Source organism: Ascidia mentula, chromosome 7 (genome assembly GCF_947561715.1).
Source record: "Ascidia mentula chromosome 7, kaAscMent1.1, whole genome shotgun sequence".
Taxonomy (NCBI): domain Eukaryota; kingdom Metazoa; phylum Chordata; class Ascidiacea; order Phlebobranchia; family Ascidiidae; genus Ascidia; species Ascidia mentula.
In genome coordinates, this window is record NC_138572.1 from 19,634,758 (window position 1) to 19,659,883 (window position 25,126).

Genomic DNA, 25,126 nt, shown 5'->3' on the forward strand with positions numbered 1-25,126 from the left:
GTTATGATTCTAATGAGATTTCAACGTTGAAAAAACATTCATCAAATTACGTTGATCTAATGTTGCTCAAATTACGTTAAAAAACCTTTCAAAATCAACCTCGTAGAAACAAATTTTCAACGTTGTGGTTAGAACCAACTTCATACGTTACTTAAACGTAAGAATGTTTGCTGGGATAACACTAGTGACGTTTAACGAACCCTCGGCTCACGGCTTTCCGTCGGAATTAATTTCTTTCGTCGAGTGTCAACAAGTATATCAAAGTGATCAAGAAAATCAGCACCAAGAATTGGCTTCTCAATATCGCAAACCAAAAATGTCCACCGCAAGCTTCGCTTTAAACCAAAGTCAACCGATAAAGACACATCACCAAAAGACTTAAATGTGACTCCAGATTCACCAAATAATCTACCTGATTGTGGTCGAGACAAACGTGGAGAAAACCAACATGGAATGATACTGACGTCACTTCCAGAATTAACAAGGAATTGCAATCGATTAATCCTGTCCAGTACAGTGAAAGTTTTGTTGCTAATAAAACGATTTTGACCCTGCCGACTCATCACCTTCTACCTCGTTTATTAAATACATGACACAACCAGGCTGGCATGATCTAGCCGCACTGGCGTAGGTCGGATGGTAGTAACACAACTTTGCTGGTGCCATACCATGAAACCCAGAAGCATTTGGCTGATTAAAGCGGGTTCTACTCTGAAAACTACTTGATGGCTGGTTATTCTGTGGTCTAGGGTTCGAATTGCTTTGAACGTAATTCCTGCGTCTGGGAAAACTCTGTTGTTGAGAGTTGTTTTCCTGCCTATCTGATACTTTTGAAGCATTCAGAAAACTGGCCGTTTGAAGAGTTTAATCGTCTGAACATCCTCTGTTAGCTTCATCAAACGTTTGTCAAAACTGTAGTTAACAATCGTTTGCGAATTAACAATAGAAGGCGACGACAATGGAACGGCATCAGACACGGATGCCGCAGATGAATTTTGCATAAACAAATTAGGCGAATTAATCATCATCATGCTATCTGCTTTCTCAGCTAATTCGTCTAAACTTAAATGCATACTGGCGGAGAGAATTAATCGTATTTCTTTCGGTAACCGATCCAACAGTAACTTTTTAAGCAAAGCGGTGGGAGACGCACAATTCCCCATAGTTCGACGGCAAGATTTCATCTTACTTAGAAGTTCAGTGGGGCGTGTTGTCGGAACAAGAGGAATTCAGTAATTTCGTCAACCGAACCTGTTCCTAAAACTCATAAAATTTAAGTAAGCTCTGTTTCAATGCTGTGAACGGAAAACGATCATCTCTATTTCAAATCAAATTACCGACTCGTGCAATCTGTTCGTCCCACAAACGCGGAATGATAAAACGTTCAAACTCGCTATCTATCCCATACGCTTGAAACAACGTTTCAACAGTAGCAAACCAAATCGCGCAACGATCGGCCAAAACTTTGGAATGCCTATCTTACTCAACCACCTTCCTTTCTGCGAATCATTCCTCTCTTCCAAAGATTTCCTTGTTGCCGAGTCAACAAAACCAACGCGCCTGGGCAACTCACAGTGCTGTACGTCACTCAAAAGCGTGGCGGACAAACTTGACCTGGTCTCACAAACAGGTGGAACCACGCTTGGCCGTGGTTCTGACCAATGAATAGCCGAAGGGTCCGAGCCGATTTGATTTAACTCACTGATGATATCATCTAAATTGCTATTCTGTTGTTGCGACCTTTCACCTCCGAAAACGTTAGGCGTGGAAGTGAGTTTAGTTTTGTGCTTTGCAAATGGAAGAATATTACTCATAAAAGCCATCTTCCGTAGCAACTCAAAACAGAACGAAACTCCGTTACAACAAGAAAAACTAAGCGTTCACAAAAAAAACAACGCTCAAATCAGAAGGATTTTGCGTTTCTATTACAAGCGCAGGTCACCAAAATGAAGCGTTCGATTACTTGTCTTAATATTATTAATGCGCTATCTGAATAACAAGACTTCCAATGCTAGTAAAGCGACAAAAACCGAACCTTCATGTACTAACAGTCTGACTCCAAATAGAGCGCAACAAAATATGTACGAATTTATTCTCTGTTTCTTACCAGTTTAAATATATGTAGATCTGTTGACAATGTATTCGCTGGCTAACCTCTCACACTGCATACAATACGTCTCACCGATTAATTCAATTCATTTTATTTTCGTCAGCGAAAAATCACAATTTGCGGTGGACGATTTAAACATAGATGGTGACGAGGGACCGGTGGAACCATTCTTGGTTATAGGACCGGCCCTATGCAAGGTACAGGCGTTGCAAAAAGAAAAACACTAAGCGGAAATTAGAAAAAGTAAACTTGCATTTTTTTGTTTAACTATTTTTTTGTGTTTTGTTTACCAATGATCTTTTGCGTAAAGAGAAGACATTGAACGGTGTGAATGTGAATACATTTCTAGCCATGTCTGTGGCACGTGCTGACGGCAAGTTTTCGATAATTGTTTGATTAACGTAACTAAAAATCCGCAATGTTTTATTCATACAGTATACAGAGTATTTAAAAGCCTCAGTATTTATGCGGTGATCAGGTTGTCAACATAACAACAAATGAACATATATATCTCAACATATCATGATTGAGAATGTGATGGCTTATAAAGGACGAAGGTGTAAAAGAAAAAGAATTATTAGACGTTCCAAGCAATGGTTGTTATCGGCGGTGCAGGTACGAGTTCGGTACCTGCAGAATGCAAAACAAAAGGAGAGTGAAACGACGAGAAAAGTCTGAAGGTTTAAATAAATTGGCGGTGACTTTAAACAACATGCGGTTACTACAAGGAATTATTAACGACCAACACGAGATGCTACTGTATGTAGGGATTTGTCGGTGATCTTACGGAAGCCAGAATAAGTCAAGATTTTCTTATATGAGTTGAGCTCCGCCCACGCCCCGAAGTTGTCATGGTAACAGGATATTTGAACCTTCAGCGCACCCTGGTGGATGAAAGATATACGACTTTATTAAAAGTGAAATGTAAAACATTACTTAGGAAAGTGCAGTCAGTAACAACTGTAGAAAAACACAACTGATTATCAACACTTATAACAAGCAGAATTTCAAAAAAGTAAAATGCACAATTAATTATGGAAACCACACATTTCCTTTGTTTCCATGCAACAAGACCCAACTACTTGTGTTATAACATACAAAGCACATCGAATAAATGCTACTTTATAATGATTATGTGGGCTTGTAATTGTGACAACAATATTTACACTTAGGTAAATACTACACATATTATTGAAGCACAAGTGGTGATTGGTTGCAGTGTTATGTGAATTCATTGGTTGGGATTAACACAATAATGCTTTACGACACATATGGCGATGACCCTGGGGGGCTCTTTATGCAATTATTCAGCAACTAACGTTTGTGTTATTGTCTGGAGGAGAGATGGGCCTTGCAATAAACCACAACAGATAGGATAATTCAACCATAAATTTTCCTGCAAAAACAATTTATATTTTTTGTTGTTCTTTTACCCACAATAATGTATACACTGGGGGATGAAAAAGCACTTGTTCTTTCACAAACAACTGGGCCCTTAAATGATTCAGTTTCCTGCAAATATAGCCTGAAGTTTCAGACTTTTTAGTTTAATGTTCTACAACACCCAGCACCAAGTAGCTACCGGATTTGGACGCCCAAAACTTTAAACTAGCTCCTATTCGCCTTAGCAATGGTACATGCATATGTGCTTACTCAAGTGTAAAATTGATTCCTATGCTACACCAATTGCTTTGTTACATCATCATTATATTGTGACAGAGGACCACTAGGTGGACATTTCCCTCCTGCGAAACTAATTTAATAGAAATACAAATATGCAATCATAAATAGTTGGCTTACCAACCTGAATCTCAATTGCCCCATGCTGCAACATACTAGGAACTACTGTACTGGTAAACAAGGGCAGTACATACAGGAAATACATTGTGGGTTGCAGCAGTTTCAGCAGTGTGAGTACTGGAATCCTTTCGTATGAAGAATCACCCGCCGGCAATGGACCACTTCTTTCTGTGGCAATAAATACAGCAATTAATTAACAAAAAAATTTCTTTGTGATTGGTAGCAAGATTAAGTAGCATTTAATTCAAATGTAAAAAAAAATTTTCATCAGTAGGGGGCAATAAGTGATTGGAGCTGCTTTAAACCCTCCTAAGAAATTTAAAAAAAAAACACATTTCAGTGCAAATTTTACATACATATTCTGTTTAATAAATAAGAAATTCCCCTTCAATAGTAGGGCACCCAGCCAAAATCCCAATCGGCCTATGCCGCACAGTACATGGGACATTCACCTAATCACAATGTGAAGTTTCACACCTGGTTGATCATCAATCCCAGAGTTATGGCTGTTTTACCAACACCACCTAAACAACAGAAAATGGCCATATCAGCAGGGCTACAAGCAGTACAGCTAATAGGCAGAAAATGATGCCACCGACCTCAAGCGGATCACATAAATTACACCGAAACATCATGCACCAGTCATGGCAACACCCATTTGTATGTACACATGCTCAATGACACAACAAAAGTTTAAATTAATCAATATTCGAGGCTAATTAGTCACATGCATAATGGTAAGAAATCATGTCTATCTCCAAAGCATGAAAAAAGTGCTGTTTAAGTGGCCTACAAGACCTTGCAAAGTGTTTTGTATTAAAATTTAATGGCCAAACACAATTAGGAACTACTGTACTGGTAAACTAGTGCAGTACATACAGGAAATACATTGTTGGTTGTAGCAGTTTCAGCAGTGTGAGTACTGGAATCCTTTCGTATGAAGTATCACCCACCGGCAATGGACCATTTCTTTCTGTGGCAATAAATACAGTAATTAGGCCACAAAATAATTATATTTGATTTGTTATGACTAAACAAGATTAAATAGCCTTTAATTCGAGATTTTGCAAACTAGGTCAACAAAAGAATTGATGCTGTGAAAGACAGCACATGCACAAATGCCATGACGAATGAAGAATACATTGCAAAAACTATGTGTTATAACTGACTGAAAATGTGTTACGGAATAATAATAAAGGAAATTCATGCATTTTAAGCTATACTTCAAGTTGTTTGAAAGCTGGAAGTCAAGCAATAGACCCCATACTTTATGTACATTAAGCATTGAAAAAATTAATTTTAGTCACTAGGTGGCGATGGATGACTGGAGCTGGTTTAAAACCCTCCTATGATGTTTAAATTACATAAATAAACATATTTCAGTGCAAATTTAATGTCTATTTTATCATTTTTAAAATTGAAAATTTTCCCTTAAGGACCTATATCGGTATTAGATTGGAGAAATCCTGTGTTCAAGGCCCTCGGCTGTAATGCATCTAACGACTGTTCCGCTTGTTTCCCAATGACCGTTGATGGGTCTTGTGACTTACATAGGGACCTAAAATTCTACAAAGTTGAAAAAAATTTGCTCCTGGATGAGACTGTACAGAGCAAGGACTTTTTGGGCCTCCTGGAAGATCATATGACCATCAGGGGGGTATACCCAGCCCTTGGGGGAGGGCATTGACACTTTTTCAGCAACTAAATTTGATGCCATTGCATAGAGAAGAGTTGGAACTTACAAAAAAATGCAAATGAGTGGGTAGTTGAACGATTCATTTTTCTGCAAAATCCAGTTCCTATTTTTGTTGCTTTTTTGTCAAAATATTGACTAACCAGGGGGGCAAATGCCATTTTTCTAGAGACTAATTTTGATCAAAATTTGTAGATATGGGATGGATCTTTCATAAAATCACAAATGATCGGCCACTTAAACGATTTGTTTGAAATAGCCCAAAACCCCACTAAAACTGCCCCAAACACCTTGAAATTCGCCATGACAACAGCACTTGCATGTGTGCTCATTCAACTAAAAAATTAAGCCCTATGCATCACTGGTTTGCTTTGTGACGTAAAATTTCTATTGTGACAAATGTCTACACGGTGGGCATTTCCCAGCACCAAAACTTATTTTCATAGAAATACCAATATGTGTCTTTCAATAGTAGGACAATGGACCAGAATCCCAATTGGCCCATGCTGCACAATACATGGGAGATTCACCTATCACAATGTGAAGTTTCACACCTGGTTGATCATCGATCCCAGAGTTATGGCTGTTTTACCAACACCACCCAAACAACAGAAAATGGCCATATCAGCAGGGCTACCAGCAGTACAGCTAATAGGCAGAAAATGATGCCACCAACCTTAAGCGGTTCACATAAATTACACCGAAACATCATGCACCAGTCATGGCAACACCCATTTGTATGTACACATGCTCAATGACATAACACAAGCTTCAATTAATCAATATTCGAGGCTAATTAGTCACATGCATAATGGTAAGAAATCATGGCTATCTCCAAAGCATGAAAATGACATGAAAAAAGTGCTGTTAAGTGGCCTACAAGACCTTGCAAAGTGTTTTGTATTGAAATTTAATGGCCCAAACACAATTAGGAACTACTGTACTGGTAAACTAGTGCAGTACATACAGGAAATACATTGTTGGTTGCGGCAGTTTCAGCAGTGTGATTATTGGAATCCTTTCGTATGAAGTATCACCCATCGGCAATGGACCACTTCTTTCTGTGGCAATAAATACAGTAATTAGTTTACAAATAATTTTATTTGATTGGTTATGACCAAACAAGATTAAATGGACATTAATTCGAGATGTTGCAAACTTGCCATGATGAATGAAGAACACATCACAAACACCATGGATGGTATTCACAATCCCTGATCAAGATTGATCCACGATCCTGGATCAACCGATCCGAGATCAAGGATTGGATCAATTTGGTATTCAGAAACCCAGATCAACCATAATTTTGATCGGGGGTTTCGTGAAACAACATTCGCTGTAGCGAAAAATATCACAAATTTTTTAAATATTTTTAACGGTTCAGTGATTATGCAGACAACAAACTGCGCAAGTTCAACGGGAAGTAGGGTTACTGGTCTCGGGAGTGATTTGTTTTGACAGAGGTAGTTTTTTTACGTAGGCTGGGTTGTGGTGTGAGTTTTTGCTGGAAGATGAAACATAAGGGAAGCAAGTTAGTGCGAAGTATGAGTGTTTTGGTCGGTAAATGTTGCTGTTCTTTGTTAACCATTTACTTTTACATTATAAATGCTTAATTGCTTAGAGTTTTATGTAACTGGCATATGTTTCGACATTTAAATAGTGCAATAAACAACCATTCTTTGCAAGAAAATACAAATTTTTTATTGTGACTTCGACAAACTTCTGTTTTTTGCAGGTCCAACTAATTTTTTTTTCCACATTGTTTGGAAACTATTCTTACATTCAAGGTCACCTTCATCAGAGCAACTAGTAGAATATTTCAAGGCCAAGTGCAAGTTCCCAAAATAATAGTTGTGATAATTTTGTTTTTACCTGTTAATCATTGTGATGAATAAACTAAAACAAGTAAACAATGTAATTTCTCTTGTTAGTGATTAGTTATCTGTCATAAGTGTTTGATATAAATTTATTTATTATTATTTTTTTGCAACGTTAAACATGGCAAGTAGCAACTCCAAACTAATTTTGCTTGAACTATTTAAATTTACACATTACATGCAAAATTCAATACTTGCCATGAAAAACGTGTTCGCTCATCAGCAGAACAGCTGGCCAAGTCGCGTAATAGCTTTTCTTTACCTTTAGCCATTAATCAAGAAATGGCAATATTGATTGTCAACGCAACAATACATGATTTGCACCAACGCCAATGCGGATGCACGAGAATCAGGGTCATAGGTTAAGTTGTGCTACGCGCGTTTTTCTGTGTAGAAAATGTTTGGTCTTGGTTGTTAAATGTCAAAAATATCAACAGTTCTGGGATGTTTTTAATTTTTTTGTAGCAAAATGGAAAACAAAGACCCTTAGTATGGCATAGGCGTTTCAAACGTGGACAGTTGGGAGTTTGCGGGAACATTTTTAGCTGTTTGGTTTGCAAACCAATAACAAAACAAAGTCGAAACATGTTTCTTTGGTCTTTTCCGCAGATATTATGGGTGTGCAGTAAAGAATTAAGTTGTTAAAATCACAAAGAGAAGTAGCCCACATAAGTATAGGACGTTTTTCTGAAAAAGAGCAACTGCTTGACCCATGTGATGGCATTGCAAAGTACAATCTGCTTTGTCTAAATGAGAACGATGTTGATTTACATGGACAAAAAGCTCCCAAATGTCAACCTATAAGCATAGCATTTGAATACCTGGAGTCCCATTATATTAAACCTTTGAAATGCTGTCTACTGCAGAAGTACTGATTTTTCACATCCAAGTGTACACCATCCCAAAAGATTCTCCTTGTGTTAGACAATCTGGAGAAATTTTGCGGGCATACTGCACCTGTACAGGTAAGTTATTTGGGTAGTCCTATTAATTGTAAAGTAGCCTAAAATAGGAAATCAGTCACCTCAAGGGGTGGATCAACATTTCGGATCAAAACGCGTTATTCTGATCCGCGATTAAGTTTGATCCGAGTTTCTGAATACGGATCTGTGAAAACTGATCTGATCCTTGATCGGAGATTGTGAATACCACCCTTATGTGTTATAACTGACTCAAGAAGTGTTGCGGAATAATAATGAAAGAGGTACATGAGAAAACACTAGTTGACACTAGTTGGTTTTAAATTAAACTGATAGGACATAAATACTAAACTGGATAATTTTAAACTGCAAGTAAATATTTATGTGAAACAGAGCAATGTGAGACATGTACTTACTTGTTACCAATATATTTACTTTTTTCCTCTGTCGTTTTAATTTTGTTTCACTTTCTTCATTTCCATTAAAATATTTACAGAAAAAATGCAACAAATTAGTTTATTTAGACATTTGCAAGTTTTAATTTAAATCCGAGTAGATCCGTGAGTTCCTACATGATAACATTCCATTCTATAAATAATCCCTGCTATTGTTTCTTCTGAAAACAAAAAAATGTCGGAAAACTTCCCACTTTCTGCTCCAGACATATTTCACTTCATATATTTGATCATAATTTTATTTACAATGAAATCTTTCATTTCGACAATTCATAAAAACACAAAAATTAATTCTGGGAGATCCCCGTGTTTTGATTTGATCCGGACCACTAGAGATTGCATCGGATGAGAGGAACAAATGATTACTGACGATCCAAACCCTCAACTTTCGGCTGAAAAAAAAAACACAAAACTTTTAATTTCATTAAAATTAACAAAATGTTTTTATTTAAATTAAACAGAATACTTACCGGGTGTTTCAGTTTTCCGATCTCCTTCCTCAGGATTCGAATAGATTCGGAACCGATTCCGCACCCACTCAGATTCAGATCATTCAGCCGCAACTCATCCACTTTAGGGAGAATCCGACAAATATTTCCAACTTCGATTTCTTCAAAATTGTTTTCACCCAGGACGAGTAATCCCAACTATTTAAAATATAAAGATTGGTCGAAAATCTTGGTTTCAAACTTCAAAAAATTAAAATTGAACTTAAAACCGGATTAAAATTAACTCCATGTTTTAATTTTTAACAAAAAGTAAAGTTTTATGAAAGTATTTCGGACAAATATTTATTCACAAACAAACCTTGTATTCCATCTTCATAATCGCTTCACAAATAATGTTTACAGTTTCGGAATTAAGTCCGCATCTCTCCAACTCCAGCCCAAAACCGGGTTCTCGAATCCGAGGGAGGAAATCCGCGAGAGCGAAAACATCCGAAATCTTCATTGGGATTCCGGTTAAATCCAAATACCAAGAACAAGAGAGGGCGATTTTATTCCTGTATTTTTCGTCAACTTCCTGTAAATCCCCGAGGAAATCTGAAACAGGAACAAGTTTAACAAACATGGAGGATTCGACAAAAATATCCTTCCATCAAAACTTTCAACTCAAACTAAAAACATTTCGTTCACTTTCAATTCTATGGGGACAATGAGAGTGTTACGTCACAATATCAAGCGTGACGTAACAGTTATATTTACAATCACGCATCAAACTGGAAATAAACACTAACCTCGTAGTTCATCTCCACGTAAAACCGGTTCATATTCACCTACTTGTTTTTCTTGGAGGAATTCGGAAAGTTTCTTCAACAACTTTTCCCCACGTTTGACTAAAAAACAAACAAGACCAAGATTTGCGATCAAAATAGTAGCCAAGTATTTGAATGTAAGAAATATTTAAACTTGCGTGTTTTCCACACATATAACTTACAGTAAGCAGTGGAAGGTCCCAGTATAACACTTGTGATTATTTCTATCTTATTGTTTTATCGCTGCCCGTTATGGTTTTATTTGTGCCAATGACATTCTATTTTGCATTTTTATTGTATATGTACTGTACACCAGATTGGAATAAATGTCGTGCTGATGCATTAACATACAAAAATCATTTAGATCGCCAGCGCAATTAACAATCGCCCAAAAAAAAATCCTCCGCTCAAATAAACAACTTTCCAATCTGGCATGTACATGCTTAACAATGCAGTAAAACAGCTATTGTATCAAGATCGTTAGGTTTCCAGGCATGGCAGCCCAGGCAATGCAGCCTAGCTGGCTACAGTTAAGTATAAAGTCTGTTTATAACAAGCTCCCCAGATTGTTATGAGTTGGGTTTAATTAACACAATGATGGAATGGGGAACATTCCACACACATTAAAACTTGCATGATATTGCAAATAATGTTAAATAATACAAACCCAACAATACTATTGCTAATTGTTTGTTTGTAAAGAGTCTTTCAACCCGAATTCAAGTTAAATTCCTCCAAGGACATAGGATCGGACTGACTGCTTTATTTCCTTTTTAAGAAAATTTTATAATACAACAAGCTTAAAAATCACTGGCAACAATTTTCAAACATTTGAACCATTTCATTTTGCACAAAAACAATTAGTGGACTTTGATGAAAACAATCTAGTTGACTAATTTAATATTTTCAAGAAGGGGAAAACTCAGGATCAATCTGACTCTGATTAACTGAAGCATGTAACACAACTACAAAGAAAAAGAAATATTTCTGGTGCTGTATATCATGATAATAAGATTTACAGACTTTGCAGCCCAGCAGGATCAGCCACTTTTTCCCGACAAGTCTAAGCGAGATGTAAAAAATCTCCCGGTGAGGTTTGAACTCACGACCCATGGCTAACCAGGTCCAACACTCTATGTTTCACAGGATATATATACATTGTGGCCAATGTACAGTGGTGTGCCAACACATAACTTGCCAGGCAACCTAGGGGGATCCCTACCACTATACGATAGTTGTAATCACCAAGTAAGGACCTGCACAGTGGGGCAATCCTGCCAATCATGCAGTTGCATGAAACATTACTGTGTATATCATGATAGTTATAAGCTGGTCAAGAAATAGTTGATTATTTGTTATTCCAGCCACAGTTTATCCAGAGCCCTCGCCACACATTTACCACTTACTTAACACAAATTAAATCACAGTTTTATGTTTGCATAAAACAACAATGACACAAATATTGTATGATTTCTACGTATGTGGTTAATATTATCTTGCAGTTTATGCCATGAACGCAATACACTTTAGCTGCAAATTACTTTCACAGTGTATAACATGTGTGTTTAGGGCAGAATTTAAATACTCTACCCTGTCCTTGAGCTTTACCATCAATTTGAGATATTCTGGATGCCTCAAGTTCATCTACAGCAGTGCTGGTGGTTTCACTAGCTGTTAAAAAACATGTGTTACATTTTGAATACAAAGTAATTTGTATGACAAAAAACAAACAAAGAATCGATATATTTTAAATTTTGAAAGAGATTGAACAATGTTTGCCAAAATTTATCCGTGATCCATGCAATTAATGCATTAGGTTTACAAGCACCACAGCCATCAAAACCAGTTTTCCCTAGAAGCTATTTTTTCCTAGTAGACATAAAAATCAAGTTACTGGTGAGGTTTCAACTCACTGGTCATAATAACCAGACTATATACTCTTACGTTTACAGAGATGTCTACCACTGTAAACTGACAACGCAAAAGTGTTTCCCTCTATTGCATGACAAGGTAGGATTACAACACTGTGAAGAGCCATGATTGTTCTTACTTCTCCAAACATGTTTTCATTAAATTATTTGGTCTCCCATGCCTTTTTTTAGTTTATTGTACATATCATTTTTTATTTTATATGTTGCCAATGTAGTTTGTGACTAGGAACACCAATATTTTATTTTATTTTGGAAAACTGTTCATGTTTTTTTCATGTTTGACTACAGACAAAATGCTACTTTTCGAAGCAAAAATGACCCTGTTAAAATTAATGCATTATTGCCAGTTAATATTCCGGCAATGTCAGAAATACAGTTACATATAATAAAAATAAATAATAACCTACTGTCAACTGTTTTCAAAATAAGCCACAAATAGTTCCACCGGCGCTCAAGAAAGTAAACAAAACCTTTAACCTTGTTTATGACCTTGTTGTCATCGTCGCGCAGACAACCTAACGCTATGAGGCGCAATTGAGCAAACTGGGAGTTTTTTTGCTAAAATTACCGACAAATCACTTGATTCACCTTCTTAGGTCAAAACACGTCTTACTGATCAACGATTAGATTTAATCGGGGTTTATGAATACGGATCAGGATTAACTAATCTGATCCTTAATAGAGATTTACGATAGAAGTATATAGGTGACAGAGGAGAGAATCTCAGAGACTTCCTTCCTGTCTCTGAGATTCTCTTTCCGATTGGGAGACAGGAAAGAGTGCTCTTTCCGTTTCCTACGTATGCATTTTAAATGGAAATTTGTGTTACGGAGGCACCCACAGATACTCTCTGTTTTCCAGTCTTGCAAAAACATGCGTGTAAAATTTCATTGCGGATTTTGTGACATGCATTTTGCCAAAACCGATGAGGTCATATCACATGAAAATGAATGTAATCGATGTGCGATTTGCGATACCTGTGGCAAGATGTACGTTTAATTTGTTCGCGCTTGGGCGTATAAGCGCGCGATGTAAGTTGATCGTGATTTTCCTGTTTCCTCTTTCTAACATATTGTGTGGTTTAGCTCAAATGACGTGAGCGCAGCGAAACTATTTCGAGTTTGCCCGTTGACGCCTGACAGTGCGACACCGGGTACCGACATCTGTAGTCAAATTACACCGAGGTAAAGCTCTAGAGTTTTTCATTAACTTAGCGTGGCTTTGACGTTGGACAACAAGATTCGGGACCCCAGTCGATACGTTGTGGATTTCTTTGAACCGAATCAGAATCACATGTTTCCTGCATGCGGGGAAATGGAATCCATTATCGGGCAATACAGTGACGCGATGAATAATCTTGGCTTGTCAAACCACGACTTGATACCAAAAACGCGAAACACTCACGTTAGCGGATGCGTTAAGCGTGAGCGACCTCGGCTAAGACAGTTTCCCTCTTCACTACATTTGAATGATGTCATTGCATTTATCGCAGAAATCCAAAATCTCCGCCTGCTTTGCAAAATACGCTCGCGACCGGCACACAAGACTATAGTCAGGCAATTTCGTGCAATGCCGTCCAACCGCATATTCCAATAGCAGCCCCTTGAGGATCTCGTTTTCTTTGATTTACTCCAGTCATTTGAAAGCTTTGAAACGAACACAAGATAATCGCGCGACACGTTCGTGTATATCGCGATAAAGAACCGGGAATTTTGCAGTGATGTTAACACAATCGATATAACGTACGCCGGGTCGAATGTCATTGATGAGATCTTGCGTGACTTCGGCATTCTTAACTCACCAGAGTGCGCCGATCCAGTGGCGCCGGGCGAACGGGGAGTTACAACGCGTACATTAGCGATTAATGAGGGGTAATTGTATTTTACCGACTGATAAAAGATCTCGTTTGCAAAACATTTTCTTGCGCAGGCGAACCCAACACACTAGCCAGCAAAATTTACCAGTGATCAACGGTGAAAGTAGGTGCGTTTATAAAGTCAGCTCTGGCGTGCAATTGACTGACATGGTTTTTCATTGGCAGATGTTTGCAAACAGGCGGCGGTTCGAACCGACAATTACATGTTTCCGGCGAGCAACCGCCCACAGACCGCTTAATCGTCCAGCGCTGGTCCGCAATTCGCATTTTAGCCCGAATTTAACTTGTGACGTCATTTTACAATTTCTCGTTGCCGATCGTTTGATCACGTGTTGATCACATGGTCCACGCCTTATTAGGCGACGGCCAGAGAACTTTCAAAATTAATTGCAGTTTCGGTTTCACGTTAGAAACCATTTTGGGGAACGGCGATATTTTCACGCGTCGGACAACAATGCAATACTTTTCCCCACACCAATTGTTATCCGCTTGCGGGATGATATTTTCACATTCTTTCAAAAGCTCGCTGGAGAAGATCACTTGGATGTCATTAGAAAACAGCGCCCCGATTCGAAGTGGATCGTTGACGCATTAACAAATATTGCTTTTTACGTTTATTACACCGCACGCCTGGATAGGAAATCCAGTCAATGGCGCGTTTCGCGTGTGTGAGGCAGACGATTTTCGAACGCTTGCAACTGTGCTGCATTAACGTACCACCACTACAGAGCTTTTATCCATTTGTGATTTGCTATGACTTCGAAGCTGATAAAACGGAATGCATTCCTCTCAGCGTTGCCGTGTGCAGCGACGTACCTGGATTCAAGCAAGGGGAATGTTTCGTCACAACAGGTCAACCGCAAGAGCTGATAGACCGCTTTGTGGGTTACCTAGGTCAAATACAGGACAAGGAGGCGCGGCTGATGCGTGATCGCTTTAATTGGGTGTTTCTCTACTAGAAGGCAAAGTAAACCAGGCGCTCAGAACTTGTCACACATCCATACGAAACACTGCTAAGTGATTTTCTGTCGCACCTGCAAAACATCCCGTGATCGGGTATAATTCGGTCCGCTTCGAAACGATTTTTTTTCTTATTGAAAAATACCATTTATATCTGTTGGGCGCAGTCTATATCGTTCATATCTGTTGGGCGCAGTCTATATCGTTCATATCTGTTGGGCGCAGTCCGTATTGTTCATATCGGTTGGGCGCAGTCCGTATTGTTCATATCTGTTGGGCGCAGTCTATATTGTTCATATCTGTTGGGCGCAGTCTATATCGTTCATATCGGTTGGGCGCAGTCTATATCGTTCATATCTGTTGGGCGCAGTCCGTATTGTTCATATCTGTTGGGCGCAGTATATATCGTTCATATCTGTTGGGCGCAGTCTATATCGTTCATATCTGTTGGGCGCAGTCTATATCGTTCATATCTGTTGGGCGCAGTCTATATCGTTCATATCTGTTGGGCGCAGTCTATATCGTTCATATCTGTTGGGCGCAGTCTATATCGTTCATATCTGTTGGGCGCAGTATATATCGTTCATATCTGTTGGGCGCAGTCTATATCGTTCATATCTGTTGGGCGCAGTCTATATTGTTCATATCTGTTGGGCGCAGTCTATATCGTTCATATCGGTTGGGCGCAGTCTATATCGTTCATATCTGTTGGGCGCAGTCCGTATTGTTCATATCTGTTGGGCGCGGTATATATCGTTCATATCTGTTGGGCGCAGTCTATATCGTTCATATCTGTTGGGCGCAGTCTATATCGTTCACATCGGTTGGGCGCAGTCCGTATTGTTCATATCTGTTGGGCGCAGTCTATATCGTTCTCATCGGTTGGGCGCAGTCCGTATTGTTCATATCTGTTGGGCGCAGTCTATATCGTTCATATCTGTTGGGCGCAGTCTATATCGTTCACATCGGTTGGGCGCAGTCCGTATTGTTCATATCTGTTGGGCGCAGTCTATATCGTTCTCATCGGTTGGGCGCAGTCCGTATTGTTCATATCTGTTGGGCGCAGTCTTTCCCTCAAGCATTTGTCGCAAATATGGCAAGCAAGAAAGTTGGTCAATTGGGTGTAGGGCGGCCCGGCGGCGAAGAACACGGAGCAGTCGTGGTCGCGAAAAGACATGTGGGTTTGTGAATAGCATATTGTTAACCCTTGAATTTTTGTGACAACTACCATGAATTTTGAATTATATAAACGGTGATTATAGTGGTATAGGTCACCTGCGTATATGTGAAGGTTGCCTGATAAGTTGCGCGCTTGCGCACCAGTGTACATTGGCCACAATATACCCTGTGAAACTGCCGAGCTCCTGTAGCTCAGTTGGTAGAGCGTTGGGCCTGGTTAGCCCACGGTCACGAGTTCAAACCTCACGCTCGTTCCCGTGTGTTAGCCACAAAACGCTCCACAATTAAATCATTTCTATATAAGTCATGCAAATAAATGTCCACGATTCCATGCTGTTTGTAGCCGCGCGCGCGTAGCAACGCGAAAAAATAAAATACGCCCCACAGGTAATCAAAAAAGGGCTCTGGACAACTCTCGAATTAAATTGCCACAGCTTTAGCGACGTGTAAACCCGTAAAAAACTCTAAAATCCTGAAAATACTGCGGTCTTGCGAAAGTGTCAAAATATAATACAAGCGAATTGGCGCCAGATCGAAAAGACAGGTCGCTGTTAACAATATACAATGACGGCGGTTGGTGACGTATTGTCGCAAGTTCGTCTCGTGCGTAAACACCACGAAAGACGCGCGACGTCACTGGGTCGCGTGCAAGCAAAGCGCCAATTTGTAATTCGTCCATGCGTTCACGAGGCAAAATCTGTAATCACGTTTCGATAGCGGTCCACCTCCACAATATTGTCGTATTCGCAAAAAGCAATTATATCCGCCGGGGCTGCCAGAGCCGTTTTAAATCGTCCGACCCGAGATGCCTGAGGTCAAACGTTGCCAAGTCGCTGTGATCGGGCGTCAGATCCACACAGAAAAGGCAGTAGCCTCGCGGGTACGAGCAGTATGTTGTTCCGTTTGATTGATTCGTGTAATGATTGTTTGTCCCTGTAAACAGCGATAAATAGCTTCTACTGTATCGGCCGTTTTCAAAATCAGGTTGGAATGCTTTTACCGGATGTGTACGTCCACCCACGTGTAACGATAAGTGATTAATGTTCATATGCTTGAACTCGAATGGATTTCGTTCCCAAGCGTCGTTGTAAGCGGCGCCGTCCACAAAGCCCAAGACAACCCTGACAGGTACCTGCCCGGTCACGAGTGTCGTAAATACGCGAACTTCCGAACGACGCAGTGGGTACAGGGCCGAGTGAGATAAGTGATGACGGCGAATTGATCTGTGCCACGCGTGAGAGAAAGGCGTACGTCGACACCGTTTAACACATAACGCTGCTGCTGACACATATCGCAGTGAAGTTTAGACAACATCTCGATTGGGCAACTCTCTGCCGCTTGCTGACCTGCCATGTTGCTGACCTGCCATGACGTCACTTGCAAAAAAACTAGAGATTCTAAAAACTGCTTTCCCACTTGGCGCGCGCCCGACTTCAGAACAGGCAATACGGTGCGGCCCAAACTCGCGAACATAAACCCCTCAATCCGTGTCCGCGCTGCGTAAGCGCAAGCCTGGCGAAACGGGGCAAGTCGCGGGCGACATGGCGAAGGTAATAAGTTCTCATGATCTTTAAAGTCTGCCCCAGTGTTGTAGGTTTTTGGCAAGACATATTCAAAGGCGTAAAGACTTCTTAGTTCGCCCGACGGTAAAAAATTAATACCGGGCGCTCAGCGAATAAATGAAATTAATAAATCCGCTTTAACTTCAAGTGTTTTTGGCATCGTCCGGATGACGCGCTGTGCAATCGATTGCTTTCGTTCGGTCGCGTCGTCTGGTGGGCGCTCGATTATCGTCATCTCCATGGGTTTATTCGCCTGCTCCTTCCTGATGAATCGATAGCGCTGCAGGGCTTGACCATAAAGCCTAACGTTTTCATCATCGAGCCTTGTTTCATTGAATATATTCGAAAACTCACGATCATATTCCGTTAAAACCCCCTCCACAGGTGTCATTTCAGCGGGCGCCCGGTCACGCATTGTCGAATAAACCAGCAATAGCCGGAATTAGGGTTCCTATCAGCGAATAGAGCAGACGGGAATCCGCCGCGTTGAATCAACTTCAACGTTTCCGCGTCACTGGAGTCTATTTCTTCATCAATTTACGCAGAGCGAGCTCATGTCGCTGCAACTTCTGTCTATCGCGCTGGGTCAAATTAACCCTGCCCTTCAACACGTTATGACTGCATTCGCAAATTCACTTCATCAAATCGGGTCCGGCCGCTTTTATGATCGCGCTCACGACTCTGGGCTCGGCTTTGCATATTCAAATCTGCCGCGTGTTTTTCGAGACGACGGGACATTTCATAAGTTTTTCGGAACGTAAGTGAACGATGTTTCACCGCGGAACACCCCTGTTCTCAGACGAAGCTTGTCAGGTGTTTCTTGTCGACAATCGAATACCAAATAACCGTGCGGAGATGACGTAGCGTCCATATTTGACTCTCGCACGGCTTTCACGTAAGAGGGGAATACTTGTTTCGCGAGGTGTGTGATTTGGGGAGAATCTCTAGGATTATTAAACACAACCAAATAATGCGCATTCAAACTGATTGTTCGATGCTCACTGCCCTTAAGAAAGAAGTTCTGCACGATGTAAATTATACTCGTGTCCTTATGGTGACTGCCCTGGGTGAACAAACGCGAAACGATTTTGCTGCTTTCGGACATCAAGTCGTCGAGAATCAAGAGGGTTCGTACGCCTTTCTCAACAGAGGTAGGAGCACCCTTCACGTATTCAATTGTGTCAGGTAGGTTTTCGTACGCAGACTGCCATTGGTCATGGTGCCAAATAATCCGTTTTGGACATGGTACGATGTGGTTTTCCTTTATCATGCGCGCAACAAAATAGGACTTTCCACTCCCAGTTGGCCCAGAAATAAAGAATGTAAACGGGTGCGTAAATTCCAAATTATCACAATAACGAATAACGTAATTCGATTTCCAGATCTTGCCACACGTTTAAAATCGGCGCCCGTGACCAACACACAATCAGGATGAACTGATAATGTGACAAATCGCGAATCACACACAATTATACCAACATCGTATTCAATCGCAATGCACACTAAAATTTCACACCGAAATTAGATTCAACAGGAGACACGCAAAACGATTTTAAGAGTGTGGTGGAATTCACGCATGCGACATCAGAATTTCGACGACATGCATGTAATTTTATTGCCCATTAGCAGCAAAAAGGATTCACGCAATTATTCAACTCGTCTCACACGATCTTTGCGATGACATGACGTCATTTAGACCTCGACCGAATCATACAGGTAGCAATTCAGACGCTATACAAACGATCCAGCTTTGTAACGCGACAGCGATCGATTGAGCAGAGACACGCCACGACAAAACAGCTGACAACTCGACGGGCAAGGGTTTATCTCTGCTCTCTTTCCGGTTCAGGTAGAATTGTAACGTACTCACAATCAAGACCGGAAAACAAAGAGTACCTGTGGGTGTCTCCGTAAGACAATTAAAAATTAAAAATGCAGACGTAGGAAACGGAAAGAGTACTCTTTCCTGTCTCCCATCGGAAAGAGAATCAGAGACAGGAAGGCAGTCTCTAAGAATTTCTCCTCTGCCACCTATATACTACTTATGAATTTTGCTCATGGCCCCAAAAGATTTTCCATAGGTTTTATATTACAATCAAAGACTGTCAATCACTACCTACTCACATATAAATTATGGCCGTTTACAACACAAAGTAACTGCAAATTGTCATTTTTAACCAACACAATCAAAGACTGTCAATCACTACCTACTCACATAAAAATTATGGCAGTTTACAACACAAGGTAACTGCAAATTGTCATTTTAGCTGACACAAACAAAGACTGTCAATCACTACCTACTCACACAAAAATGAGTGCAGTTTACAACATAAGATAACTGCAAATTGTCATTTTGACTAACACAATCAACGACTGTCAATCACTACCTACTCACATAAAAAAGGAGTGCAGTTTACATCACAAGGTAACTGCATATTCTCATTTTTAGCTAACACAATCAAAGACTGTCAATCACTACCTACTCACATAGAAATGAGTGCAGTCTACAACACAAGGTAACTGCAAATTCTCATTTTAGCTAACACAATCAAAGACTGTCAATCACTACCTACTCACATATTGTCATTTTTGCTGACACAATCAAGGACTGTCAATCACTACCTACTCACATAAAAATGAGTGCAGTCTACAACACAAGGTAACTGCAAATTGTCATTTTAGCTGACACAATCAAAGACTGTCAATCACTTCCTACTCACATAAAAATGAGTGCAGTTTACAACATAAGATAACTGCAAATTGTCATTTTTAGCTAACACAATCAAAGACTGTCAATCACTACCTACTCACATAAAAATGAGTGCAGTCTACAACACAAGGTAACTGCAAATTATCATTTTAGCTGACACAATCAAAGACTGTCAATCACTACCTACTCACATAAAAATGAGTGCAGTTTACAACATAAGATAACTGCAAATTGTCATTTTAGCTAACACAATCAAAGACTGTCAATCACTACCTGGTCACATAAAAATGAGTGCAGTTTACAACACAAGGTAACTGCAAATTCTCATTTTTAACTAACACAATCAAAGACTGTCAATCACAACGTACTCACATAAAAATGAGTGCAGTCTACAACACAAGGTAACTGCAAAGATTAATTTGCGTTAAAACAGTCAAGAATTATCAATCACAACCATTAGACACAAAAAATGCTTTTTGACTATAAATGAAAAAATGTTTGCATTTTGATTTTCAAGTGAACACAAACCACGACAGTGAAACGAACAGGATTACTGTGGATTTTGCAAATGATGAATTGTGATATAAATTACCTTCTTCTCGATGATGGTCATCAATGTTAGCCGTTGATGTAGCAGAGTTTCTTGATGAACAGTTATCAGAAGCTGTGAATCAAAATTTATTACATTTTATTTCAACCTTGTGTATGAGGAAAGACCTTTTTTTGCATTTGGTTGTTTTTTGAAACCTGAAGATCTTGGAGATCCACTTTGTTTTTCTGTTGCAGAATGAAAATAAATGAAAAGAAGAAAAATATACACAAACAAAAGTTTCGTGAGTGATTTTCTAATTGCATAATATGGTAAAATTGTAGAACTCAGCACCATTTTCTTGCAAGTCATTTGCATGATGATGTTTAGAAGTTGTTGCCACACTAGGTGTGTCTGGTGAAGTGGATCCCTCAGTTATTGGAGTCCTTTCAGAAGCTGCAAAATAATGTATGCACCAGAAGCATGACATACTACTTATAAAAAAAATTCAACAAATACTTAGATCCAAATATTACGAAATTGAATGAGTCCGTGAGTTCCGATGATAACAAGAAATATGTGTACATTATTTGCCATCATCAATATTATACGAAAAGAAATATTTGATAAGCAAGTATACAACTGACGTATTTCTCGAAGCCTGAAAGTTGATGCATGGCTTGTAGCACTGTTGGCTGTATCACATTCCGAAGTGTATTCAGCACGGTCACTTCCAGAAGCTTTGTTGGATGGCGCAGGAATCAAAAAGGAAATAATGGTTAGTAAATGAGAAAGATTGGGCTTAACGTGTTGTACATACCAGATTTGTTACCGAGCAAAATACCGCAGACAAAACGACGTGTTGGCCCCCAGTGGGATTCTTTCACTAACTCATCGACGAATTGGTCGAATTCTTCTTCAGGCATGAGCATAGAAATGTAATAGGCTGCGAAATATTCCTGGAGCAATTGGTGCATATAATAGAAGATCGCATTTTTCCCGTCAAAAACCTTGCGACTCTCATGCCAGGAGGATTTGGCCATTTTTATTACCACATCCTGCACGTTTATATCCTCCAAACCAACATCTAGGAGATCAGCTTGTGTGAACATGACCGTTTTACGTTTCATTCCGTCGTATGCCATTTTGCCAAGGGGATTTCTTAATTTTTCTATGTCATCCCCCTTGGCATGTTGAGTGTCACTAAGTTGTTCTAGGACAGCTTCAAATATGTCTGTAAGTGTGTGAATGTGGTTTGTGGGCCCAAATAAACCAGCATAAACTACAAACTGCAAAAGCAATGGATTATGGCAAAAGTTAAGTACTTGTGGGGATTTAGTTTCAAACGATTTCCACAGTTTCTTGGCCTCTTCTGCAGCATAGAAATCAAACAACTTTCTCATGTCGTCATCAGAAAGATCGTGGACATAAATGGTTTGTTGCGGTCGGAGATCAAGTGGAATTGAGAGCAGGGAATGGGGACGAGATGTAAAAATCAATGCAGACTTTCTAAGTAACTTTTTGCCACAGAGATTTGCAATTAGCTGTTGAACTTTCGATGTTGTATCGTAACTTGCACTAACTGACTTCATGTCTGCTACTGACCATGTGGCCTGATCCAAACCATCACATACTATTGCACATTTGGCCTGGTTCTTTCTTATCCATTGAAAAGTAGCATCAAGGACAGATTGTTCCACATCAGGGAACTGCCTGTCAAGCAAGAGCTGCTGAAGAGTTAGTTTGTCATCACCATAGTTTATATCCTTGAAGCAAAGATTAAGCACCAAGTGTGAGTTTCTTAAATGTCTGGATATTCTTTTTGAAATTGATGTTTTTCCACAACCAGCAGGGCCGTAGAATGAGATGAAAGATCCTTTACCTTTGCTTGTTTTAAAGTTTGAAACAAGATCTTTTATTTTGACCTCTTTGCCACCAGTTAAATTTACATTCCTTTCTACAGTTAAAGGTTTGTAAACTACTGGCGTTTCAGCATCAAGTCCCTTATAAATATCTTTTTCCATTAGGATTGGATTTACCTCAGGAATGTCGGCTTTGTTAAACTTATGACTAAATGGAATCACATCTGGATCGAGATTTTCCAACTGATGTCGTTTAAATTCATCAACTGCCTGTTGGAGTTTTTCATCTGAAAAATCACGAAGCGGATTCAACACCAACCTAAGTATGTCCTGGTTTGATTTTACAGGGGATGGTCGAGTTACTCTTGACGTGAAAGATTTATAATGAATCTCTATCCGTGATTGAGTTGAACCAAAGCAATCCACTACACAGTGAAAAAACGTAAAATGTTTCTGAATACGAGTTGCGTGTTTTCCCATAACCTGCACATGTGTGGTAAACAATCATGAATTTAACCCAACTTTTGTGAGCGCGCTTAACTTATCGTGGTTTGCTCATCATGGAGTCCCAGGTTCTTCCCCTTACTAACAACTGGTCTGTGGAGATCATCAAATATTTCCTACATTTCTGGTAGCGAGTTAATTATGTGGGAAGAATGGTACAGAGGTTGCTTGCTAGGAAAACACAAGCAAAGGATGAGCAAACACTGATCAAATGGGGATTTGATTAAGAACCAAGGTATTCGCTGTAGCGACATAATCCCCACTATAAAAGTGTTTGTTTCGTGCCATCCCGTATTCGTGCCTAAATCACAACGACAATGCGCGATTCAAAGCATCGTTGGTAAAGTTATCAGGTGGTTTACCGAAAATTCCCGGTATGGAATCGTAAGTAGTTTTGAATAACGTGAAATAATCCCGCATCTAATGTGAATTGGACCTGGGGGAAATTCCTTTAGTTTTTGATCGATTGCTCAGATATAATGAGAACAGGTTTTAGTTAATACGTCACAATGTCCCGTGTACGTGACGTCAATTGTGTTTGCAATAATTTGTTCGGGCATCCAGCAAAGTGAAGTTCAACGACCCACAAAGAGACGAATATCGTCTCCTGCTGATGGAGTCGTTACATATCCGACAAAAAAAATACATCTGTTCTAAGGTTTCTTTTGTTGCTGAGACGTCTTCAATTACTACAACATGTTTATATTTCCTGCAGTGTTGCTCAGTCCCTTTCTTCTGAGAATTTATGACTGATTGCAATTAATTAGTGTTCCTATTTAATAAACTGTTACAGTCTGTTCAACAAATGTTGATATTTTGTGTGTGTGTTTGACATGTGTGATTACATCATAGAATTTCTTTGTCGCACAAATCGTGGTCGATATTTTAGGGATGATTTTTTACAGTGATTTGAATGTATATCATTTGACACTTGTGTTATGTTAGTTTGATAAACCACGTGACTGTATTGACAATTGTGATTTTGTTTTGTACGCTAAGCTATATCCTCAGTGTGTTTAGAAACTTGACAGAAATCTCAACTGTGCCACTTTTTGTCGCCTCTAACTCAATGCTGTTTTGTTTCTGATGTTCTGTGTTTCACCCATTCTACACTGCCGTCATCCCGAATTTGTGCACGGACTCGTTCATTCACTGCACAATATATTCCTTGGAATTTAAGAGACGACTCCCTACACAACATAAAAACAACTTTCTTGGACTCATGCGTGACATTCAACCAATAAACGATGGACGTCACATTATTTCTGAAGGTTGTGATTGAATCCCACAAAGAGGATTCTGTTTTAAAACCCACATTAGCTTGCATACATTTCAACGTATGTTAAGGTAGTCCTGATAATATCTACCTGTTGTGCTACAAATAAATTATTTGTAGTTCCTGTGAAAAGTGTAAAATTGTAAAAAACAAACAATCTGACAATTAATGTGTTGAAACAAAATATATCTTTCTGCTTGTATGCTGTCAAAAGGAATCAGTACCTTGTCGAACACCGGCTTTGGAAGTTGTTGGAGCATTTGATTCAGTGTTAGCTGATGACGCTGCTGGTCGATTGTAAATATGTTGCACCACAGTCTGGTTTTGCACATTTTGTTGTTGTACAGTTTGCTGTTGTACATTTTGTTGTTGTACGTCACCGATGTGAAGATTCTGTATTATCGAAAATCAAACGTTCACACCCAATAATGTCAATGCTGATAGACGACAGAACCCATGTTTTCCTACAAATATCTCGATATCCAAGAACAACAAGCTCACCTCGGTATGGATATTTTGTGGATCAGCTTGTTCTGTTTGTTGTTCGGCCATTCTTGTATGAGCAGGTGTAGCTTTGTATTACAAGTATAGCAAATATATTACATATATAAAAGCTGTGTAAACATA

At 39.5% G+C, this 25,126-nt stretch overlaps 1 protein-coding gene across 1 annotated transcript; it reads right to left on the reverse strand.

Moving 5' to 3' along the window:
* Positions 1–2,150: 2,150 nt before the first annotated feature.
* On the reverse strand, positions 2,151–25,051 carry LOC145909744 (uncharacterized). Its single transcript, XM_082997096.1, has 17 exons — positions 25,001–25,051; positions 24,724–24,817; positions 21,678–23,144; positions 21,505–21,597; positions 21,212–21,313; positions 21,046–21,105; positions 20,921–20,992; positions 11,701–11,781; positions 10,093–10,191; positions 9,663–9,898; positions 9,326–9,502; positions 8,817–9,247; positions 6,571–6,664; positions 4,790–4,883; positions 4,363–4,434; positions 3,915–4,078; positions 2,151–2,994 (listed from the first exon to the last, which is right to left on the reverse strand). The coding sequence occupies exons 1-12, from the start codon at positions 25,049–25,051 to the stop codon at positions 9,218–9,220; spliced, it is 2,562 nt and encodes an 853-aa protein (XP_082853222.1). The 3' UTR covers positions 2,151–2,994; positions 3,915–4,078; positions 4,363–4,434; positions 4,790–4,883; positions 6,571–6,664; positions 8,817–9,217.
* Between the last annotated feature and the right edge of the window lie 75 nt (positions 25,052–25,126).

Bases quoted from the DNA above. Each gene is read 5' to 3' on its own strand.
- LOC145909744 (XM_082997096.1), bottom strand. From the start codon at position 25,051: ATGGCCGAACAACAAACAGAACAAGCTGATCCACAAAATATCCATACC. The intron at 21,598-21,677 runs GTATGTACAACA...CATCCAACAAAG, and splicing joins TTTGCTCGGTAACAAATCTG to CTTCTGGAAGTGACCGTGCT. The intron at 9,503-9,662 runs GTTTGTTTGTGA...TATTTTAAATAG, and splicing joins TTATGAAGATGGAATACAAG to TTGGGATTACTCGTCCTGGG.